The sequence below is a fragment of the Parus major genome, chromosome 13 (assembly GCF_001522545.3).
Source record: "Parus major isolate Abel chromosome 13, Parus_major1.1, whole genome shotgun sequence".
Lineage (NCBI taxonomy): Eukaryota > Metazoa > Chordata > Aves > Passeriformes > Paridae > Parus > Parus major.
The window spans coordinates 3,696,447-3,718,945 of NC_031782.1; the positions used below are offsets into that span (position 1 = coordinate 3,696,447).

The following is a 22,499-nucleotide window of genomic DNA, read 5'->3' on the forward strand; positions in this document are numbered from 1 at the left end:
AGAATAGGTTACGTGCTCAAAGCTCTGGGATAGAACAAGAGCAATGTCTTGCTTCCCTCCCTCTCATAAAAGGCAGAAAATTAAATACAGATGCTCAAACCCCAGAGCTGTGTGTCTTGGCACATAAATGACAGTGCCACTGCATGAGTGACCCTTGAGATGTTTGTCACTGCAAAGGGCTGCACTGGTGGCACAGGAGGGTCCTTCCTGAGGTATTCCTGGTGCATTTTCCTTGTCAGCAAAACTGTCACACCTTGGTGTCACTGCCTAGGGCTCATCCCTGCTCTGCCCTCACCTGAAGTGTTGCTCTCTCAAGGGCACTCTGCTGGCAAAGCCCACATTTCTCAGGCATGTGCATTGTCCCTGTCTATTTGTCTAAGTCCTCCAACTGACTTATTACCAGATTTTTCTCATCTTGGAGTTGTCCTTTTCATCCCTTCAACTGTTTGAAGATGAATGCCTTCCTAGGTGTGGTGCCTACTCCTACCTACTTGTCTTCTCTCAGTCTACAATTACACAATGCTCTTTTCCAGCCCAAGGAGTATTTCACCAGTGTTTCAAAATCCAAGGACAAAGTATCCTTCTGTTTCTTGAGAGTGTGACCTGTCATTGGCGTATTGTGCATGAAATTTATTTTGCCTTTGTCTTCTGTTTGAGTATTGAATTGGGTTTGGGTTTTTTTTCATTTTTGATCCACACAAGAGAGGCATAAATAAATTGGGTTTATCCCTTCTAAAATGTAATATCTCCCACATGCATTTCTTCAGGGAATTAAAGGGAGAGGGGAGCTTGTTCTCCTTGATGGAGGTTGTCCCAGAAAGCAATGCTCTGGTGGTAAAACAAAGGATTTATATAGAGATGGGCAGATGGATGAAGCAGTGATTTCCAGATTGGGCTCAACTTTTCTAGGATCCATGCTAGGATCTCAAATCATTCTGTCATCATCATACTAAAAGTCTATTACTGCAAAGCTAATGGCTTTTAGGGGAAATAACAATTGTAAATTTTATTTTTTTTTCATAATCCCATAAAAGTTTCTCCATCCCTTGTCATTTCCCAGGACTTCTTTCAATGTCTGGGACGCCCTCTTGCTTGCTTTCCCGGTTCACTGTTTTCCTGCTTTCACTATAACTTAGTGATGTTTTACTTGGGTGAAGCACAAAAATAAAAGGAGAGCCTTTCTGCTGTGGAAGCATTTAATTCAATGTTTTTCTTATGAAAAAGCACCAAAAAAAGGGCACTGATAGGTGAACACAGAGAAAATCTGTCAGCAGTTTGTACAGTCGCTCTTTTGCCTGCAGGAGTTTTCTGTGGTCCTTCAGAAGGAACCTGTCACATATTTCACTTAAAGTAACGATTCAGAGGGTGTATCTCACACCTCTAAACTTCTCGTGACTCCCGTTGATGAAGAAACATCAATTCTTGGCTTACAGCACGGCTTACCTCTGTGGAGATTGCCACTGAGACAAAAGGCTGGAAATGTTGCTGCAGGATAAGGGTGGATAAGGCAAATATGAACGTGCACAAACACACACACACCCCCCAGTGCTGCAGGCGTACATATAAGCGTGGTTGCCACCTGAGGACAGAATCCAGGCTGTGTTTCCTGAGCAAAAGCCAAGCTCTGCTGCTCACAGCTCATCCAGCCACCATGAAGACCACAGGGCTGCTGCTGCTGCTCTCTCTGGCCCTGTTCTGCATCTCAGGTGAGTGGCTCCACTGCCTCCTGCTCTGCCTTGGAGTAAGAGCTGGTTGTCTTCAAAACCACAAAAAAACATCCTCAGACTGGAAAGAGCTCCATTCTGCAAGGACTTATTTACTCCTAGAAAGATAGTGTTGAAAAGACTTGACATCAGAGACTATCACTTATGGGGTAATATTTTAGCAACAGAACTGAGTGGGTAAGAACAACTGTGGGAACAGCTCTACTCTCAGTGCTAGTTTATGCATAATGAAAGAAGTGACATGTACGTGGTGCAACCCGGAGACTCAGACAACCAGTATTTAACCTCTGAAATGTTGCAGGAACACAAATAATTTTACTGAATGAAAGTGAACATTTCCTGCAGTCATCCTGAACCGAGGTGCAGTTTGAGAGCCTGAACTGCTCCAGAAGCTTTATAAATTCGCCTTTCACAAAATGCTATTCTTATTTAAGAATAAGCCTCTGTGTACTTGTCAGCTTTATGTCCCTGTTTACCTCAATAATTTGCTTTGCTTTGAGTTCATGTCCTGCTCCATCCTTTGAAGTATGGAAAATGTCTTTCTCTTCTTTTATTTTACATGCCTTTTTCCATTTTGACTGTAACCCTCATTAAAAAAAAAAAGCTACAGAATCAACATACAGTATGGCACAACATTTTGCCTGAAATTCCTTTTGTCTAAGAATAATTTGCTAACACACAGGGAGTTGGAAGATATGTATTCAGGGTGTGCATTCTCAGATTTTAACAGAATCCATGAATTGCATTTGTAACATATTTCATTTTTTTCTTTTTTTTTTTTTTTAGTTCCAGCTACTGATGCGCTGCAGGTAAGGGATGGATTTTTCTATTCTCCATCTTTTCTTTCCTTAAAGCAGTTTCTGTATAAATCTTTACTAATCACATCATGATGGAGCCTTTCAAAATCCTGAGACACCCAGCTGCCTGAGCAATATTTGCCACAGATATTATCGGGTGAAATTGCCATTTTCATCCGGTGATGGTTTCAACAAGTAGGGCAGTGTTCAGTTCATGTCCAAGTTGTTGTCAAAAGTTACTGCAGCATCATTTACAGTGGTTACACAGGCTCTGCATGGCTGGAGGCAGCACTCCACTGCATCCTGCCCTGTCCCTGGGCTTTTCCTCAGCTTCTGCTCCTGGGCAGTAAGGGAGCAGCTCAAGGGCTCTGTGGGTGCTCCTAATATCACTTTTCTCACACAGATTTGGTTGAGAGCTATTTTTTTTTATTTTTTTTTTTTTGGAATACAGGCTGCATCCATCTACTGCAGGAACCAGAGGACTCTGAGGAATATGTGTTCCATGGAGTATATGCCCCACTGCGGCTCTGATGGTGTCACGTACCCCAACAAATGCGTGTTCTGCAATGCATACCTGTACGTACAGAACAAATCTCTTCACCCACTAAGTGGTGAATTAACTTAAACTGCCTAATCAGTTGTGGAGACTGGCTGGAAAAGTAAAGTTCTTTTGTTTGTTTGTTCTCTCACCAGCAAGGGAATTGTTTTCTTTTTTAATTGGGAGGGTTTGCTGGGAACTCCTTTCTTTCAGATATAAAGAGAACATAGTGTTCTCCATTTTCCTCTTAAGTCATTGCAAAAGAGCTTTATCTCAGCAAATGAAGCCTGTTTCCTACATACTATTTGGTTTTTTAAATTAAGAATTTTTCTTGTCTTTATATGCCAATAACAAAAGAAAATATGTGTAATAGAGCTCAGAAGTCCCTCTGTGGTGTAGAGGGACAGACCAACAGTAAAAGCCTGGATGTTCTGTCTCTGAGGTGCCGATTTCTTTCTCTGCAGGAGAAGCCGTGGAGATCTTGGTTTGAGATCTCTTAATGCGTGTTAAGTTCTCGACAGGATTCAGCTGAGAAAGCTGGAGATGTTCCCCATGGCAGATGACTTCCTAAACCCTTGACCTGACCCTTGAAAACCTCTTATCAATCCTGAAACCCCTGCTAATAAAAAAAAAAAGACCAAGCATTTATGCCTTGCTTTTGTCTCATTCTGGTTTTACCTAAAATGTTGCATGGTTATAGCACAGCAGCAGCCCTGGGGTGTGGGAGTTAATGGGCAAATTTCAGGGAGAGGGAGAACGGTGTTCTGATCTGCAAAAATATCAACCCCAACCCCAAAGGCAATGGGCAGCTTTTGTGGGCATCCACCTCCATCTGGATTTCCTAAAGAAAACCAGGAGATGCATCCTGGTGCTCCTGTCCATTTGCTGCTCTGAGGGGATGTCAGACAATGACTGTGCCTGGGTGAGAGGAGCTGCCTCCCTCCCTGTGCTGCTGGCAGACACCTGCACCTCACCCAGCCTCGCTCTTTGGAGCCTGGCAGAGCAAAGGGGTGCTGGAAAAACCTAAATGTTAACAAAATTAGAGACAGCCCCGAGATTGCTGCAATTGGGGTGTTCTGGCACTCTTCTGCCACACAGAAGGGGTCTTGCTGGCACAATGAGCTGCTCATCCCTGTTTCAGTTTCCAGGGTTATCCCAAATTTCTTACACTACTAGAGAATATGTGGAGAAGGTCACATTCCGAGCCGCCTCCACCTCGCATGCAGGGTTGAAAAAACCAGCTTTAGGTGAGAGAAGGCCTTCTGCAATCTGCTTAGCTCCCCAGAGCGATGCCAGGGTGTTTTCTCTGGGCAGGCAGATCCCTGTGTGCCCACGTTGGTTCATTGCTGAGGGGCATTGCAGAAACGCAGTGCTAACAGAGCTGATGTCCGGGGGATGCTGGCAGCCACCGCAGCCCGGCTGGGCACCTCACCCATCACTTAGCTCCTGGTTGAAGGTAATTACGTTGACTGTCGCTTGTAGAGGATCCTTTGAGATTCTCCGGCCTCTGGAAATCTCGGCTGATGAAAGGAAGGGCTCAGAGTCATGGTGTTAATTTATTATTCATTAAGAGCGAGGCGCTGCCAGTGCCGCGTGCTGTAGAGGCAGCAGTCTCACAGTCAAATAGTTAATGATCTTAAGTGACAATGTGTCACTTCCCAGAGACTGCAGAGAGCAGCTCTCTAAAAGGAGACAATTTATTTCCAAAAGACATGACTCTCTGCAACCATTTAGTGCCAAGTCCCTTCCTGGGGCTGGCACGTCCCTCCTGTGAGAGGGAGGTCTGTGTGCGGGAAAGCTTTTCAGAGTCAGATGCAATTTCTGGGGACCAGGATAAATTGAGGCTCTGGGAGGTAATGCTGGGGGTGTGGGGCACATTGTCTTCTTCTCCTCCCCCTCTGCTGAGCGTGGGAGTCAGGGTAAGAGAGCAGCAGCTCCAGGAGTTATTTTATTTCTTAGGCAGCAGCAGAGAGGATGAGGATGGCCCGCAGGAACCACGATGCCTTGGAGATGAGCAGAGCTCCCTATCGTGCTGGAGATCCCCGTGATGCTCAGAGGGCCTCTTGCAGGGGCATGCCTGCTAAACAGGAAAATCCAGCAGGCAATTAAGGGGAAACTGTGAGCAGAAATGATAAATCCTCAGTGATGCAGAGTGAGGATTGCTCAGGAGTGACCGAGGGCAGAGCAGGACCCCAGTGGAACCCCCGGCCTCCCGCCCCAGCAGCTGATCCTGGATGCTCCTTAGGATGGAGAGGAAGAGAATTCTCTTTTATGAGCACCTCGTTGGAAATAATTTTTTTTATTGCTTCTCAATAAAATCCTGCCACAACAGCACAAATCCTCTCACCATTACTAATCTAACTCTCCCTCCAGGAAATTCAAGGCAGGAAACATTGTCTGCCTGCCAAGGTATTTTATGGTACAATTCTTTGAGCAGTACCTCAGCACTTTATGTCATTATCTGATGTTTTGGATTCAAGAAATGCCATTCAATTACCCCACAACCTGATTAACACATTGCATGTACTTATTTTGTTCTATTCTATTTTATATTGTTCCTTCTATTTTTGTGCATTGTTCTACTTGTTGCTGGCCAAAATATACCTCAGGCCAGTCTAGACCTTTTTGTTAATGCAGTTTCTCTCTATGGCTTCATTCAAGAGAAATGGTTTGTTACCACATCCTTTTTTGATGTGAAGCAAAATAAAATTATATTCGAAAATTCAATTAATTGCAGGTGTTTTTGGGGCTGGCTGTGTCAGAGCTACTGCAGTGAGGCAGAGCTGAGATTGGGATCCTCAGCTTTGTGCTGTTAGCATGCAGCTTCCAGACAGTCAGATTATTCCAGACACCCTGGCCTGCGATATCATCTATGCTTAAAAGACTGGAGATATTCAGGCAGCAATCAGATAGCTGAACTACAAGGAGAAATAATAGGTGAGTGCGGCTTAGAGCAGGGGCTTAGCCGGCTGTAAATTGAATTTTTGTTCTCATAGAAGATCCAGCTCTGCCCCCGTGTGCAGAGGTCTGGGAACAGCAGCTTGGCCAGGAGCTCCTGCAGTTGTTCCTCATCCCTGGGGAACTGCAGAGAAATAACCCATTTGTCCTCCAAAATCCCGTGACAGCAGGGACAATGACACTGCTGCTGGCACGACAACATATCCTGCGTGCACGCATCCACCCTCTCATTTAATAATAATAAAAAAATCCCCCGTTGCTGCTCTTTGTAGCCAGATGAAGCCTATGGCAAGTTTTGCATCAGTGAAGGATTTTTTTAGGTTGTGGTAGGCTATGGACTTGAGGTAGGAAGCCTCAGGAGCAGAGGAAAAGCTTCCCAAGAAATTATCACTGCTATGGGAAAAAATACTGCTGGATTAGAAACTGGGTAGATTTTCCAGAGTTATTGGAAATTTACTTTAATACTAGAGGACCCATTGTTTGATGGCCAACATTTATCCCATTCATGTGGCCAAAACCTTCCTGAATCTTTGCCCTCTAGAAGTCTGAAATAGAAGGAAGCATTTCATTTAAGAGTTTTATTTAAGCTTTTATACGGATCTCGTGTCTGTGTAAATATTAAAATAATCCCAATGTCACTTTACTGAGCCTTCCATCATGATGTTTCTGAACCTCAGAATCACAGGATAACTTGGGTTGGAAGTGATCTCTGGAGATCACCCAGTCCAAACCCCTGCCAAAGCAGGGACACCTGGAGCAGGTGACACAGGAACATGGCCAAGTGGGTTTGAAATGACCCCAGACAGGGACACTCCACGACATCCCTGGGCAGCTGTTCCAGTGCTCTGCAACTCTCAATGGAAAGAAGTTTCTCCTCATGCTGAGGTGGAACTTGCTGTGTTTTATTTCATGGCCACTGCTTGTTGTCCTGTCACTGGGCACCACAGAGAAGTCTGACACCACCACACACATCCCAGAGGGCTTTGGGCAGCTGGCTTCACTTTGCTCTCCCATTTGCAACAGGTGTATGACATTTCCCAAGGCTCACTGGCATGGGAACTGTTGTTTTTCACTGCTCCTAATGCCTGTTTTCAGTCCATCTGCTTTCCTGTGATTGCTGCTGCCCCATTCCCTCTGTTTCCTATTAATGGGGCTCCTTGTGCAATCCCTTGTCACGCCTGTCCCAGCAGCTCTCCTGCCCTGCCCTGGCTACTGCCCTTTGTCTCCCATCCCTTCTCCCAGACCCCCTAGCAAAGGCTCTTTCCTCGTTTCTCTTTTCCCCCCTGCTGCCCTGGGAAGTGGCAGGGGCTGCTGGAGGAGAAGAGATGCTTTTGGAGCAATCCTGGGTGGCCACAAAGACCCTCAGGGGCATCAGGTGGGGCAGAGAGGATCTCCCAGCGGATCTCACTAATGAAAGGGCAGGTGTTGGCCCAACATGAGAGCGATGCCGCTCCCTGGCAGACACCTGCCAGGCACAACAGCTCCTGCTGCCTTCAGCCTGGCAGCAAACACAACAGGAGAAGCAGCAGAGTTTCTGCTAATGGGGATCTCATTTCTGGAGGTGGCTATGGGGGAGTTGGGGTCCCAAGGCTGAAGAGGAGATGGATTCTGCTCCTGGAGCCCCCCCAGCCACAGGGCTGGAAAGCAGCACCTCCACCAGTGGCTGCTGCAAGTTCTGAGGAAGCTTTGTTTTCAGACTTTGGCATTCCTGCCCCTGGAGATTAATCAATATTAATGCTTCCGTGACTACCGCTTCCTTTCCAAATATGCTCACAATCACTTCAAGGAATCTGAAAGTCAACTCACTCAGGATGCTAAGAATGCGACAGAAACAACTTTCAAAGGAGCCCTTCAACTTGTGATATTTGTGAAAGAGATCCAAATAGCATTATTCATTTATTTTTCAGGAAAATTATTTCATTGATATAAACAGGCCAAATCCCACAAGCTCCATTCTGTGACTACAGTTCTCTTACACTTTCAGCTACATTTTAATGATTTATCTTCTCATGCCAAGTGTTGAACATCTCCCAGGATAATAAGAAAACCAATTCTGATTTTCTATTTAAAACTCAGTCTGCCTTTAAGCCACATGTATGAAACAAGCTTCTTCTGAAGCACAAACAAGTTCCATCCGTCACTTCCTTCCGTGACTACCTTAAATCAAAAATTTATTATTTTATGCAATATCCCTTATTTGTTTTTCCATACACTTGTGATAGAGTCGAGCCACTTAGCAGAGCCTAGCACATTATTTATCACTTATCTTCCCTAAAACACGACTTTCAGCTGACAGTCTAAATTTAATGCCATATAATTGAGGGAAAAGGGGGAAGCCTAACGGCTCTCCTCCTGTTTGCAGTTACTGGAATTTTTTCTGGAATGCCTTTGGTATTAACAAGCCCATTTCACCTGCACAGAATACCAGTTGCTTGCCATTAATAGGAACCATTATCCCAATACAGATTTAGGGCTACTTATTCTTATAATTTCTTAATCAGACTCATACTCCTTGCCAACAGATGAATAACTCTTACTCCTACACAGAAATGTCTAATAAACTTCTGGGGGTTTTTTGTAATGGTTTTCTCTTGTGATGACTTTCTGTTGGTGAGAAGTCCAGTGTACCAGGAAATTACAGGAGAGAGTGTGGAGAGATTCACTGAGGCTTCAGCATCTTTAAAGTGGATTAAAGTGATGCTTGCCAGACCCCAGATATCATGTCAGTGAGAGCATAGGATGTCCCATGCTCCTGTCACCGCACTCAGCTGTACCACAAACATCTCCCAGAGCCCAGTTCCTGTCTAGCATATGTGATACGGTGAGCACAAGTCAAACACTTCCAACAAATGGGCTCTTTTTTCCCTTCCCCAACTTCCATATGCCATTTCACAACATCCACTATTGAGACAGTGCTCCTGTTTGGAAAGTACAAATCACTCATTGTACAGCAAGGCGCCTTTGTTAACAAGCTGGGTGTAGCTCATATTTTTGTTTAATTCTTCTGGGCATCTCTCTAACAAACAAGTATTCTTTGGAGCTCAACTCGGTAATCGATACAATTTTCTTAGTTTACAGAGCAAATAATTACTTTCTGCTGACGACTTCACAAGGTCGGGGAGATGCATATATATACTGGGGAGGGAGAAGGCTGAGAAGCATCCACGGAGTCTCCGGCAGCCGACCCACACGGAACAGCCGCTACCACCAGCACCACCAACATGAAGATGGCCAACTGCGCTGCCCTGCTGGGGCTGGTCCTTCTCGGCTGCCTTTCTGGTAAGTTGTTTTTGTTACTTTTGTTACTCTCTGTGCTGGTCTAGACCTCCTGATCCTTTCCCTGTCTCTGTGCATCCTGGAGGGGAGCGCAGCCTCCTGGGGATGCGGTGGTTTAGGAATACGCGGCCTCTCTTTTCAACCATCTTCACCCTTGTGAAGATAAACACTGGGGATCTGTGCTTTAAGCTTTTGAGCCTTAGTGGGGATTATGGTGCTAAAGAAGGATAAAACTTTTGGTCCTAATTCTTGTTTAGTGAGTCAAAATTTCTGGTTTCGCAAATAAGTGGTTTTTTTTTTTTTTTTAATCTCGGTGTATCACTCTGCATTTACTTGGAGTAGACAAAACATTTGGGAGGATAATCACTTCTCGGTAATGAGAAGGTGTATTTGGTTACTCTGTAGGGAAACTGATGGTTCCAAGGGAATTTTATGAAGGACATTGTACAATTTTTACATTTTATAACTTCTGTTTTTATTGTAGATCTTGCTGTTGCTCAAAGACTGGTGAGTATTAGATCTTTGTCATTTACTCTTGATTTCTAAGACTAGATGAATAATTCATACTCACACTATATGCCAGAGAACGCTTGAGGGAAAAAAAAGAGAAAATGAATAAGAAAGAAGTGCCCCTAAGTGCACCTCTTTTCCCAACATAAGAAAACACCTTTGTCAGAGAGAGATAATTTAGCAGGTTGATGATTAAAAAGACAGCGATTAATAATGTAGAATGCGAGTCAGCACAGCACAGAGTGCCAGCAGAAAATCTATATGACTATTGAATATCTGCCTAAATATCTTCCCTATCCTGATTCCCCAAGGAATGATCATTTTTGCCCATAATTCTTGCCAAAATTACTTCAAGTCTTAACAGCAGAGAGGTACTTTCATATGCTGCAAGAAACTCGATACTTTTTTTTTTCCCACCACGGAGGAGCCATAGAGATTCTCCATAGAATAGCCTCCAAATGCAGCAAAAACAGGATTAGGGGGAGAACACCCTTCTTTCTGTTTGGAGACATTGTGAATCACCTTTCCTAGGCCTCCTGCGGCCCCTACATGATGTCTGGAAAAACCATGACCAGCGTCTGTCCCCGCAACTACGACCCCGTGTGTGGCACCAATGGCCGCACCTACCCCAACGAGTGCGCCCTCTGCAAGGACGCCCTGTGAGTAGAAAGTCCCCTGGTCACCAAGAGTGCCAGCTCAAGCAGCAGGCAGAAACCCTTGGGCTTGTGACTAATCGTGGGGTGGACTCGATTTTTCTTAAGTTTCGGTCTTTCCTAATGCCCGGGATCTTCCATGTCAAAGCTCCAGAATCTGATTAATTACTGGGGCTTTACGGGTGGAGAGACTTAATGATTGAGATGACTACCTGGTATGAAAAGATTAATCCCTGCTTTCCTTCTCCCTCTCTCCCTCTAGCCTCCACCGTGGTCTTGACAAGAAACACGATGGAAGATGCGTTAGGGTACGGTCAGAGATTTGTTCCCTCCCCTGGTGGGTGATAGCCAGACACAAACCCAGCCTAGGATTCGTTCTGTATTTTTGTAATTTTTTGTGTGAACCCACACAATTGCTAGCTCTCAGAAATGGGGTGAAAGTGAAGAATTTCAGATCTGCAGGAAATTTAATTTGCCTTTTGTTTGAACTGATAAAATCAGTGAGTTTTAAAAGGCAAAATATCTTCTGTATAACAACAGAGTTTAGAAAGGAAACTTTTGATTTCAAGAGTGTTTCTCTCAGTGTTAGGAAAACACTTCTCTTTACATTTAGACTTAGAGGCTTGTTGTGTCTAAGAAATTCCCAGAAGAAGTTTGGATTTCAACTAAACTATAATTTTGTAACAGAAAAAATGGATTCTATCAGAATGTTTATCACAAAGTTAAGTTACAGTTAATATCAATATATGGAGCTACCATAAAGTGGCAAAGAATGTCTATTTTTAGTTTAGAGAGAGGGAGAGTAAAGAAACATTCTGGCTGTGCAATTTCACATAATACAATGACTCCCATTTCAATACACTCAGAGTAATTGCAGGAGCAGTGAGTTGAGTGTAAATTCCATTTTTGAAAGGCACTGGCACCTCACAGCAGAAATTGCTGCTGTGTGAGGTATTTTAGGCAAGGATGCTTCACGGTGGCATTCAGGGAGAAAATCCCCAAGATGGCAGGGATGGAGCCCACCTCAGAACAGATACTGATGCTGGACCCACGGGCAGGATTTCATCTGTGCTCCCCCAAATCCACCACGCTGTGGCTGGAAGCCCCTTTCACCTTCTCTGGGAGGAGGGGGAAATGTCCCTTGCACCACACTCCATTACACAGGGATGATGCAAAGGGGAGCAGAGATTCAAATGCTGCTCTGTGACTGTTTCAGGTTGACTGTACTGGTTTCCTGAAGCCTGGCAGTGGTTACAACATTCCCTGCACCATGGAGTACAGCCCCATCTGCGGCACCAACGGCATCACCTACAGGAACAAGTGCCACTTCTGTAATGCTGTGGCGTAAGTGGGGGCCTGGGTCAGGGGAGGGCTCCTGGATCAGCACTGATCTATTTTTTTGGTATTTGGAGCAAAAAGGGGTAGTTTGGCTCGTGAAGCAGCTGCACTGTGCTCATTCATTCTCCACTTCCTTTCCCCCCAAAGGAGCGGCCTGGAAGTGAACCTGAGGAACTATGGAGAGTGCTTCCATGTGCAGGTAAAGCCAGAAACCTGCACTCTTAACTGCTGTCACATTTTGCAGCACACACTCATGACTAAATAATAGAAATGCCTCCACTGTCCTGGTGCATTCAGCCTGAAAATAGGACTTGAGGAAAATAGTTATGTCAGGGTCAACAGGGATGGAACCAAATCCATGGCTGAGATACTTGGTCCCCCCTCTGACCTGGGAACAGCAGGCAGAGGGTGCTGAGACCTTCATTTACTGTGAAACTGGATGAGTAAGAGACGCTGCATCATCGATGCAGGAGCACTATTAGTAGCAGTGATTCCCTGGGTGGGAGAACTTGGTGCACTGGGGCTTGTGACCACTCCCTTTCTGTCCACTTGCCTCTTCTTGCCTGCTGAGCCAGAGCAGCCAGTGGGAGAGCCAGCTGGAAACACCAGGATGGTCATTCACTATTTATAATAATATTTATTAGCTTTTTTTCACCTCCACCATCTCCCTACTTCAGGCCGTTCCAGGCAAACCCATTCTCTGAGTCTGCAGAATTGCTGGAACAACAGAGCCCTGCTCTTGAAAAGTGCTTTTGTGCTTTCCCATATTACAAATATTAAATAAACATAAAGCACTTATGTAAGAAAATATAGGGAGCAAAAGCTTTAAACCCTGTTTTTGTTCCATTAGCAAAACATAAACATCGACTGCAACCAGCAGAAGGGCGGCAGCCTCATCTGCACCTCCGAGTACAACCCCATCTGCGGCTCCGACGGCAGAACCTACGGAAACAAGTGCAAGTTCTGCAACGCTGTTTCGTAAGTAGAGAGCTCACCGTGTGGCCAGGACAGCAGAGGAGCTGGAGCTCACCTGCACCTGTGGCAGCTGGTGTGGAAGCCCCAGAGCTCCCGTTAGCTCCCATCCCTACCCCATGTTCCTCTCCCAACGCTCACTCCGCTGCCACCCCCCAGGCGCCACAGATCTTAAGCCTGAGTGAGTCTTCTCCTCCTCCCCTTGCAATTAAAAGCAGATCCCCGCTTGCAGGCTCATAGCATTGCTGACTGCCTCCCTGTCAGGGTGATTGAAAGTGTGTCCGTAGGAGGTGTCCAAAATTACGGGGTTTGTCCCAAATCTCTTCAACCTATGAAAGCGTGTAACTTGAGGAATCTGAAAAGAGGTGGAACATTAAGTGAAGCACTTTATGACTTGGAGAGCACAAGGGCATTTGGCTTATTTGGGTAAAGTTGGGCTGTAAAAATGAGATCCATGTCTCTAATTTTGTCTCTCTCTCTCTCTTCAGTCGCAAAGCTGGAGCTCTGTTCTTCAGGCACCTTGGCGAGTGCTGAGTGCTGCAGCTGGACCCTTCAACATGACATTTCCCTCTCAAATTCTTCGATCAAACATGCTCTTCCTTGCTCCCTTAACTGTTATCCAACAGTTTCTGCTTTGACTGATCAATAAATTAAATGCAGCCACAATCTTTGCCATGGAATGGTTTTGATTTTGGTTTTGTTTTCCAGGTGGGATAATGGTCTTCAGGCTTTTGGGTACTTTTCTGCCATGCAGGAGAAGTGGTGAAATAAACCACAATAAAGGGCAAAACACCAGCCCAGGCCCTCACGAGAGAATGTCATTCTGTAGCAAACCACCAGAAAATGCTATAAAATAGCAGAGCTTTGAATCTAATTTTGAAGGCTTGCAGAGTGTAAATGGATTTGTCTTTGTCACAGCACTGGAACCTGGATGAGCTCTTCCTTTTAGGGGCCTTGGCCTGGTGGGGTGGTCCTGGTGAAAGGGGGCAGATCAGCTTTACCTGGTCACACCTGGGCAAGGGGCAGGTCTGGTGGTGCCTTATAAAAAGGAGGCTTGTGGCAAAGGGAGGAGGTATCTCATAGGGAAGAGAAAATTAGGAACTGCTGCTTCCTTGAAGGGTGTGTCCATCGAGACTGTGCCCATCAGCAGAAAATTGCAGCAAGCTATGCAAGGCTGTAATGAGCCTAATGAGAACCTGAAGAGAAATTAGACTGGGCTTAGGCTTTCAGCTTCTTGGAGAAGAGATCTGAAAGGCTGTACTGGTGGTATTTGAGCCAGAGGAGCCTTCAGGGAAAGGTCTTGGGTTTTCTAAGTCTGTGAAAGAAGGGCCAGAAGATGTGCTGGCAGCTTGAATGTGTTTTCTATCTGGGGAAAAAAGGCGTGGAGATAACATCTTTGTGGGAGCCTGAAGCATGCACTGCAGGAAAAATGACATATATGACTGTATGTGATGACGTGCCATCTTTTTGAGTGAGTCAAAGAGTTAGTATGCAAACAGCACAAGCAAAAAAAGTCCCGAGTGCCATGGCTCACACACTCCCTTCCTCATCCTTTCTCCACCTCCCATTCTCCTGTTATGTAAAAGAACACCTGCTGCTAAGGCTGTTATTTAGGACAAAATCTGTGACTTTCAAGATACTTCTTTTGGTCTTGTTTTCTGAAGTAGATAATTTCTTGACCAAGAAGTTTGTAGCAGAATGTAATAGGCTTGTCCTTAACTAGAACCAGCACAGAGAGTAGGAAGAAGAATGAAAATTCTTATTTTTGGGTTTTTTTCTGGTATTACTACAGATAACATAAGTCACATCATACCTTTGTGACTGCTCCTAAGGAAAGACAAATTGGAGAGTCACGAGAGTCCTCACTAGACACCTGCTTGTGTGTCTGAGAAAATAGTTAAGGAGCAGTAAAAGTAGCCAGTGGATGTGTTTGGCTATAATTCCTGGTTGGACAAGAGGTTTACACCATGGCCACAGACTAGTGGAGTTCTGGCCATAGCAGGAAATTGTCTTTGATGGCAAGGTTTTATGGTGAGCCTCCTCTTCAGAGGCAGTTTGTGCCTGAGGAACAACAACAACAGAATGGCTAGGTTGGAAGAGACCTCCAAGATCATCAAGTCCAATGCCCTAATACCACAACTAGACTATGGCACTGAGTTCCACATCCAGTCATTTTTTAAACACATCCAGGAAGTCAGGAAACCTGCTGTGAAGGCTTTGGAAAAGCCCAAAGAGAAGCTGCTCACCTGCAGCAAAATGGGGAGCAAATGGTGAATATATGGCTGCGTCCAGCTGCCTCATAAGCCTCCAGCAAGGACTTCAGAGGATGGAAAGGTTTGTAGCATTTAAGTCTAAAAAGTGGCCTGCACAGGTTAGGACTCAGCTTGATACCAGCAAGGCTCTGCCCAGCCACCCCTTGGGCTGCACAACAAGGTCCAGGTGCCCTTCTCCTACCCCTGATTGTCAGAGGGACGGAATCCCCACCTCTGCCATGACTTGGTGTCACAAAGAAGTGGAAATGGGCAATAACAATAATCACCAGGTTGGTAATTTAGCCTTTTCCTCCGCTCAGCCTGGAAGGGGTTGGTCCCTGCCGTGTGTTTGCTGAGGCTGGAGCCAGCCCAGTTGTGCTGCAGCAGCCAAAACATTTTTTGGGCAGGTAAGGGACTGAGGTATCGAGGCTGTGGTCGCAAGCAGTGACGTCTGAAAGCAGAAAAGGCAAACAGGGAGTGCTGTGAGTGGCAGAACTGAGCGTGGCTGGCTGCAGCTGACGGGTTTGATAACTAAATTACATGAGAGGCTGCGTCGTGAGATCACCCTTAATAGACAGCTGAGGATTCGCCTGTCAGTCACGGTTTCTCTGCCACTCTCTGGATTTTAAGATGTCTGGCAAGCTGCAAACTGAAATGCTTCCCCAGATGTAGGACAACCCATAGCATTGCTCTCCTGCAGGAACTCTCTAGCTGGCTAGGGATGCTGGTAGCATCTTTCCTCTCTTGCTAGAGAAATGTATAAAAGTGTGATTTTTTTTTTGATTTTTTTTTTTTCCACTCCAGTGTAAAATTTGGCTGTAACTAGTTGTGTATTCAAAATTCACTGGGGGAACTAAAACCCAGATATATCTACACACATTCCTCTCCTAAGCCTCATCTCCTTAGGGAAACATACTAAAATTTAGGCTTATTCTTATCTGGAGAGGTGTTGGGCAAATGGTCTGCCTGAACACAAATCCTTGCACAGCCTCAGCTGGAAATAGAGCTTGGATCTGCCAATTCCCCATCAAATTCCCATCACTGCCACTTGGGGTGGGAGCAGAGCCCTAACATATGTTTGTGAATGTGAAAAACTGGAAAAACATTGACAGCTAGAGTTTAAATAGTTCAGGGAGGAGAGTCAGCAGTCCTATCTGGGACTGTGCACACAGCGAGGAGAGCATGTCACAGCCCAGCGCTTCTCCACCCCAACTCCACAAATTTAGAACCATCCTCAAAAATAGCCAGGGAACAAGGTATAATTGGTTTCACAGACAACACATTCTCATGCTGTGATTTATTTCGTAATGTCTAGTGAGTGTCATCACGCTGCACTCAGAGCCTCGGTGCTGGCATTCAGAGAGGGCCCTGAGAATGAAAATTACCAGCTTCCCCAGTGAATCACCGCTTTGAAAATTCACCCTTGTGAGAATCCTGTGACTATTTAGAAAAAAAAAAAAAATAAAATAATTATGTTACAAGCACGTCTATCACTCATATAATTATCCCTTTCTAGGTTTGATGTGGACAGGACAGCATTCCTTAAAGCACCATAAACCGGCCAGGACCAATAATGGCTTTAGAAACCAAGTGGAGAAGTTCTCACAATTAAGGTGGGGAATGAGGACAGCTATGACAGGCACATAAATACACAGAAAGGCAGCTCTGTGTGCACACTGTGAGCTCAGGGACTGAGACAACACCTCCTGCTCCGATCTGGCTTGGACTAAAGAGCTCCCTGCAGCATGAGGGCTACAGGTGCCTTAGTGCTTCTCAGCCTGCTGCTGCTCTCTTTCTTCTCGGGTAAGTGATCTTTCCCCTAGCCTAGAAACGAAAAACAAACACCAAAATCTCTCCTGACAACAAATTTTGGAGAGTCTTGATCACCAGCTGACAGGCTTGAAGATGAAGCTGAGCAAGTAGAAAATATCTGCAGGATTTGCTCACTCATGTGACAAATTTCCACTCCTTGTGTTCCTCTGCAGTGGATAAAGTAGTGGAGGTGTCACTGGGAGACAGAGCGAGCAAATTCTGAGCATTTCTTCAGCAAATATACCAAAGCAGAGTGTAATTATGAATTTTTGGTACAAATGTTCACTGGAGAGTTTTGCTGAACCATTTAGAGAAGAAACTCGCTCACCTCCAGGTCATCTGCTCTTGTTTTGATCCTAAGCATCTTGGTGTTTGGTGTTTTCCTTGGAGATGTGGAGACGTAATTAGATGAAAGTTTCAGCTTTCGTTGATGTTGCAGAGAAAAGCTTGAAAATTAAATTCAAATGTCCTCAAGGAGCCAGAACAAAGAGGGCAAATTAAAAGGATCCAGCAACTATTTATCTGGAGATTTACACATCTCTGTGATGATGTGGGGAAGCTGAGTGATGATTTTTGAACCTATAAATCATGTCAGTGTTATCACTTGCTTGAGTCCAGCTGACCTAACTCTGCAAGGTGTGTGGCAACAGTTATTGAAGAATATGTGGAACAAGAATTATTTATACTTGTTTTTCTGTGAATAATTTGAATAAAGAAGTCACTTGAGAAAATGGCAAGCTGTGTATGGAGAAGAGGTGAATTGCTTTGTACACATTATTCATTATGAAATATTCATCTGTCTCTAATTGAGTCTTAATTGGGACTGGGTTCCATCAGAAGGCTGATGTTTCCTTCCAAGGCCGGGCAGAATAGCAGCAAACCCTGTGATCTCCTGTAAAATAAACAGATGTCAAGAGGCATCATCACAAATTCTTCTGTAGCTGCATGTAATATTTATAAAAACTATTTAATGAGCTGTTTTGTAAATAATATGCAGATAGCCATATCAGTGCCTTCAGCATTAAGGCAGCCTAGCCAAACCTGAGGAGAGGGTAAATGTGCCAGCACCAGGAAAAAAACACTGAAGGACAACAGAAATAGCAAGATAAGTAGGAAGGGTTGGTGGGTGAGGGTTGAGCTGACTGAGGGTTGGGTGGGATTTCCACTGGGGAGGGATGAGTGTAGGACAGGGTCCTTCCACCTCCTGCCCAGAGCCACAGCTGGCAGTGACCCTGCTGAGCAGCAGGTACAGCCTCCCCAGTGCTGGGCATTTGTCCCACTCTGCTGTGACCCAGATTCTGCAGATCTGCATTCAACCCACCCTGGAGTGGTTCCCCCTTAGGGACACGAGAGGGTCGCCCCGTTTCACAGCTCTGACTCAACCTGCACGCCTGCCTGCCAGCTTTGCTGGGAGGAAACAGAAAGAGCATGGACTGATTAGTTCCATGCCCAGAGCCTGTGATACAGAGGGGATTTTTGTGCTGGCACTGCCTGTTCTGCTCTCTGTCACCCCATGACGTCTCCTTGTATCTCAGCTGGGCTGAGCCTGTCCTGGGAGGGTGCCTGGGCTGTGCTGAGCATGGCTTGAACCCAACCACGGGTCCTCCCTCTCCACGGTCCCCTCCTGCCAGCAGCACCAGCCACGTGCTTTGTTCAGAGGTGCAGGAGCCTAAAAGCCTTAAAAACCAGCATGGGTTTAAAATCTCTGGGAGCACGGTTCCACATCCGATACGGCAGCTTGCTTCCCCGGGAGTGGCTGCCTTCCAGGAGATTGGGTTATGTGTCTGAGGTGTAGCTAGCAGCTGAATGAATGATTACATGGTATTTTAGTAGCATTTTTCAAAATAGGAAAATACTGAGAAGCAATTCAGATAATGTATTTCCTTCCCCCTCTTCCCCCGTGAGTGATGACGGAGTAGGAAAAACCTGGAGTATGTTTCACTGTGGTTTGCATAAAAGGTTTGAGAATTCAGCTCAGACTTTATCAGAAAGTAATGCTGACGTGTAAAACCTGTCTGGTTTTTATTTGTTTTTTATTTATTTTGTTTCTTTGTTTGTTTGTTTTTTCCTTTCAGTTCCAGATGTAGCAGGTCAAGAGATCGAAGAGGTTAGTGCTGCTGTTTCTGCTTGCTGAATCTGCATTTAATAGAACCATGGAATCATTACTGTTGGAAAAGACCTCCAAGATCATCGAATCCAACCTCTGACTGATCACCACTTTGTCAACTAAACCATAGCACTGAGTGCCACATCCAGTCATGGCGTTTCCCTTTGGAGGAATGTTTTTATAACCAAAATCTTGGTGCTGGGTAAACAGTTTTTAATGTCTGCTGGGAGCAGGTGGGTCCTTCCAAGGATTCCCAGTGCTGGGGAATTCACTGCTGCCTGGGGGATGCTGTGTGGCCACGTGAGCAGGTAGAGCAGGGAAATAAATGGTTGATTTAGCAAATGTTTATGTGCTGCGCCACTTTTGACTTGGCTTCACTATCCAATCTTCTCATGAAGCAAATGGATTATTAAGTGTTGTAGTCACCTGAATTTAGACCATCCCTGGGACTTGTAGAGAGACAAAATACCTGTACACTTCCAGTACATATTTTTTAATTGCTGGCATGATTTTTAATTCCTATGGGAATTTCCCTATGGTTTTCCCCTCCTTCCCCTGGGAAAGCAGGAGCTCTGCAAGCACCAAACTGAGCGCAGGGTTTCGCAAGACACCTGAAATCATGCGGCAGGGAGGTAGCTCGGCTCCGAGTGCCTGACAGAGCATCAGTGCTGACTCTTCTCCTGCATGCCTAGGCTAATCCACTCCTGTTGTTGGGAGATCAAGACTTCTCCCAGGTGACTACAATTTCCCTCCTCAAACGTGGGGCCAAAATTCCCCTGAAATGCGGCTTCTGCTCATTCCTGAGAGGGCTTTTTCTGTCAGAAAACAGGCAGTGTCAGCACTTGTCAGAAAAAGCATTACATGAATGACCTCGGGTCCAATTTAGAAAGTGAAACAAAGAGTGTGGGAGTCCTGAAGGGTTTTGTTTTTTGTTATTCCCTGTGCAGATTTGTAGAGAGTTCATAAACAGAAGCGTGTACTGCACGAGGGAGTCCAACCCTCACTGCGGCACGGATGGAGTCACGTATGGGAACAAGTGTGCCTTCTGCAAGGCAGTGCTGTAAGTGACACTGGGGGGGTGAAACAGCAGGGTTTGCCTTCATTTCCATGGATCTAATGATGTTCTTCATGGAGGGAAGTCTGTCTATCCAGGCTGCTCCTGGTGTATGGACCAGCCTCTGAACCGTGCCAAGCGGAATGTTTCCTCCTTGGAGCAGAGCTGTGTGACTATGAGTTAATTTTAATTCATTTCTGGGCGTTGCAGGCTGCTGGTTGCCATGCTGAGAGGCAGCTCAGGGCCTGGGAAACAAGTGCATCCTGCCTGTACCTTCCACAAGCACTAAATTGATGCACAATTCCCACTGTGTGCCACAGGCTGCAGCTCTCACTGCCCACACTCCTGGGTACTGAGAAGTGCCTGGAGGAATGTGGGAGCTGAGCCATGCCAAGTTATTCCTGAAAAGTCTGAATGAACTTTGTGGAACAAGACACAAGATCTCAGAGGAAGAACAGGATGTCTCTCCTTTTCCTCAGCTCTGCCACCTTTTAAGGGAGATGCAATAGGAGCCGTCCCTGATGGATGGAATGTGCTTGCAGAATGTTTTTGCCTTGGCACTCATTACATTTAGTGTTCAGCCAGGGCTGCCTTGTCCTAGAGCAGGTGAGAGAAGGGTGAGGAGAGGAGGAAATGGCCTGGTGTTCCCTGTGAGGTACCAGGGACATCCACTGCCATGAGTCAGGCCTGTTGGCATGGATGAGCCCCGTCCCACACTGCTGCATCTGTCATCTGCTGCTTGCTCTGAGTCTCTCTTCCCTCCTTTTACAGGAGAAGTGGAGGGAAAATAAGGTTGAAGCACCTGGGGAAATGCTGAGTCCTCCCTGGACCGAGCCGCAGGAGCTGAGCCGCCATCGGTGCGGACACGGGATCAGCCTGTCCTCCTCTGCTGTCTCTGCTCAATAAAATCAAACTCAGCACGATTCCTTGGCTGGATTCTTTTTTTCCATAAGACCCAGAAAAAGGCTTTGATCCAGCCGTGCTGGAGCCTGATGCGTGGCTTTGCTCTCCTGTGCTGTTGCATCACCCTCCTCCCGGGAATACAGGCGATTCCCACGGCTCCCCTGTGTCCTCCTGCCCCCACCAGCCACAGCTCCTCTGTCCCATCCTGCCTGGCACATTGGCACATGCTGGGCAGCCAAAACCTGCTCGTGGGCTGCTGCCCATCCCAGGGGGTGGGTGAGAGCAGGAGCCTCGGTTCCAGCCTCCAGAGCCGTGTTCCTTCTCGCAGGGGTTATTGTGGGAGGGTGACGGGAGAGCTGATGAGCAGCGTGACTGCATATGCCTCATCTCCTTTGGAAAGCAGAGACAAGCAAGCTGAGGGTAGGGAACATTGCTCCATTTAAGCCTGCACCCAGAAGATGGCAGGTGGAGGCTGGTTTTAGGCAGAAGCTGTAAGGTTCTTCTTCCCAAATCGGTCTTTTTCCTTCTTTTCTCTTAGAGAACGCTTTGTCTTGGAAACTGTGAACTCACAAGCATTAGTTTCCTGCTGCCAAGTGTCTTCTCATGCTAATAAAATTATATTTAGAAGAGCGACAGATTGTATAAATTGTCAATAATTTAAAAAAAAATACATTCCCTGGAGCAGAAGAGCTGTGGGCTTACTCTCCCCTTCTCTAGGATAAATTCTCTCTGAATCATATGCAGACCTTGATTTTCTAGGCACACATGTTTGCATTTATTTACAATTTTTAATACACATAGGCTTCATTCCTTTCTTCGCTTTTCACACTGCTGCCCTCTCTCTTCTTCACTCTGGCTGACAAACCCTTCTTTGTGCAAACACGAGAAAAGTAATTTTACAGTCTCTCCCCTTTCACTGGGCAAAACTCTCACAGGGAAATATTTGTGGCATCCTCTTGTTAAAACACTGGCAGTAGATCAATGGGACAGCAGCTCCTTCATGTTAAACACTTAACTTTCAAAGGGAGATTTACCATCAGCCTCAGGGGTCAACATCTTTTGCAAGCACCTAAATGCTGAGCACCTAAACCTCTGGACCTTGTTTGGACAGAGCTTGAGCGTTTGCCTCTCCTGCCACAATCCCAGCTTTGAACTCAACTGGGGCACAATGCCTAAAAAGAGAGGCCTCAACAAGGTGCTCAGCACACCTAATACCAGCTACTCCTCTGGTAATCCACATAACCCAATTCTGGCAGATCCTTTGTCATTTGGTAACTTCCAGGCAGGCAGCCAGTGGCTGAGCTGCCCAGACAGAGCTTTGTGCTGGAGCTGGTTTGGAGCTTCTCTCGGACCAGCTGCCTTTGATCCTGACGTTTTTCCCATCCCAGCAAGGGTTCTTGCAAAATCTGCCACCTCTTCTTTGAAGGAGAACAACCCTCTCTGTGGCTGTACAGCCTGGGCCCTTGCTCAGGTTTAAATTCAGATGTTGCTGAACTCGACAGGACATCCAGAGTGTGGGCAGGGTTGAGGGGAGCAAGAGGCACAAGTGGTCATGAAGAACACATTGGGAAAATGCCTCTCCTTATCAAAACTCCAGCTTGGAGG

The 22,499-nt window shown here is 45.9% G+C and overlaps 3 protein-coding genes across 3 annotated transcripts; all 3 read left to right on the forward strand.

The window, feature by feature from the left end:
* Positions 1–1,521: 1,521 nt before the first annotated feature.
* LOC107210598 (ovomucoid-like) lies at positions 1,522–3,695 on the forward strand. The gene is made up of 4 exons (XM_015641543.3): positions 1,522–1,706; positions 2,511–2,533; positions 2,973–3,097; positions 3,524–3,695. Exons 1-4 carry the CDS (start codon positions 1,652–1,654, stop codon positions 3,567–3,569), a joined length of 249 nt encoding a protein of 82 aa, XP_015497029.1. The 5' UTR covers positions 1,522–1,651; the 3' UTR covers positions 3,570–3,695.
* A 5,341-nt stretch (positions 3,696–9,036) lies between these two features.
* LOC107210596 (double-headed protease inhibitor, submandibular gland-like) lies at positions 9,037–13,421 on the forward strand. The gene is made up of 8 exons (XM_015641541.3): positions 9,037–9,296; positions 9,778–9,800; positions 10,335–10,462; positions 10,719–10,764; positions 11,673–11,800; positions 11,942–11,993; positions 12,645–12,772; positions 13,255–13,421. The coding sequence occupies exons 1-8, from the start codon at positions 9,239–9,241 to the stop codon at positions 13,298–13,300; spliced, it is 609 nt and encodes a 202-aa protein (XP_015497027.1). The 5' UTR covers positions 9,037–9,238; the 3' UTR covers positions 13,301–13,421.
* Positions 13,422–16,564: 3,143 nt separating this feature from the next.
* Positions 16,565–20,914, forward strand: LOC107210587 (serine protease inhibitor Kazal-type 6-like). The gene is made up of 4 exons (XM_015641534.2): positions 16,565–16,821; positions 18,906–18,937; positions 19,885–19,997; positions 20,763–20,914. The coding sequence occupies exons 1-4, from the start codon at positions 16,764–16,766 to the stop codon at positions 20,806–20,808; spliced, it is 249 nt and encodes an 82-aa protein (XP_015497020.1). The 5' UTR covers positions 16,565–16,763; the 3' UTR covers positions 20,809–20,914.
* Positions 20,915–22,499: the final 1,585 nt, after the last annotated feature.

Excerpts from the sequence above, each read along its gene's own strand:
- LOC107210598 (XM_015641543.3), top strand. The coding sequence starts at position 1,652 with ATGAAGACCACAGGGCTGCTGCTGCTGCTCTCTCTGGCCCTGTTCTGC. Across the intron at positions 2,534-2,972 it reads CAGCTACTGATGCGCTGCAG|GCTGCATCCATCTACTGCAG; the intron begins GTAAGGGATGGA and ends TTTGGAATACAG. Across the intron at positions 3,098-3,523 it reads GTGTTCTGCAATGCATACCT|GAGAAGCCGTGGAGATCTTG; the intron begins GTACGTACAGAA and ends CTTTCTCTGCAG.
- LOC107210596 (XM_015641541.3), top strand. The coding sequence starts at position 9,239 with ATGAAGATGGCCAACTGCGCTGCCCTGCTGGGGCTGGTCCTTCTCGGC. Across the intron at positions 10,765-11,672 it reads ACGATGGAAGATGCGTTAGG|GTTGACTGTACTGGTTTCCT; the intron begins GTACGGTCAGAG and ends TGACTGTTTCAG. Across the intron at positions 11,994-12,644 it reads GAGAGTGCTTCCATGTGCAG|CAAAACATAAACATCGACTG; the intron begins GTAAAGCCAGAA and ends TTGTTCCATTAG.
- LOC107210587 (XM_015641534.2), top strand. The coding sequence starts at position 16,764 with ATGAGGGCTACAGGTGCCTTAGTGCTTCTCAGCCTGCTGCTGCTCTCT. Across the intron at positions 16,822-18,905 it reads GCTGCTCTCTTTCTTCTCGG|TTCCAGATGTAGCAGGTCAA; the intron begins GTAAGTGATCTT and ends TTTTCCTTTCAG. Across the intron at positions 19,998-20,762 it reads GCCTTCTGCAAGGCAGTGCT|GAGAAGTGGAGGGAAAATAA; the intron begins GTAAGTGACACT and ends CTCCTTTTACAG.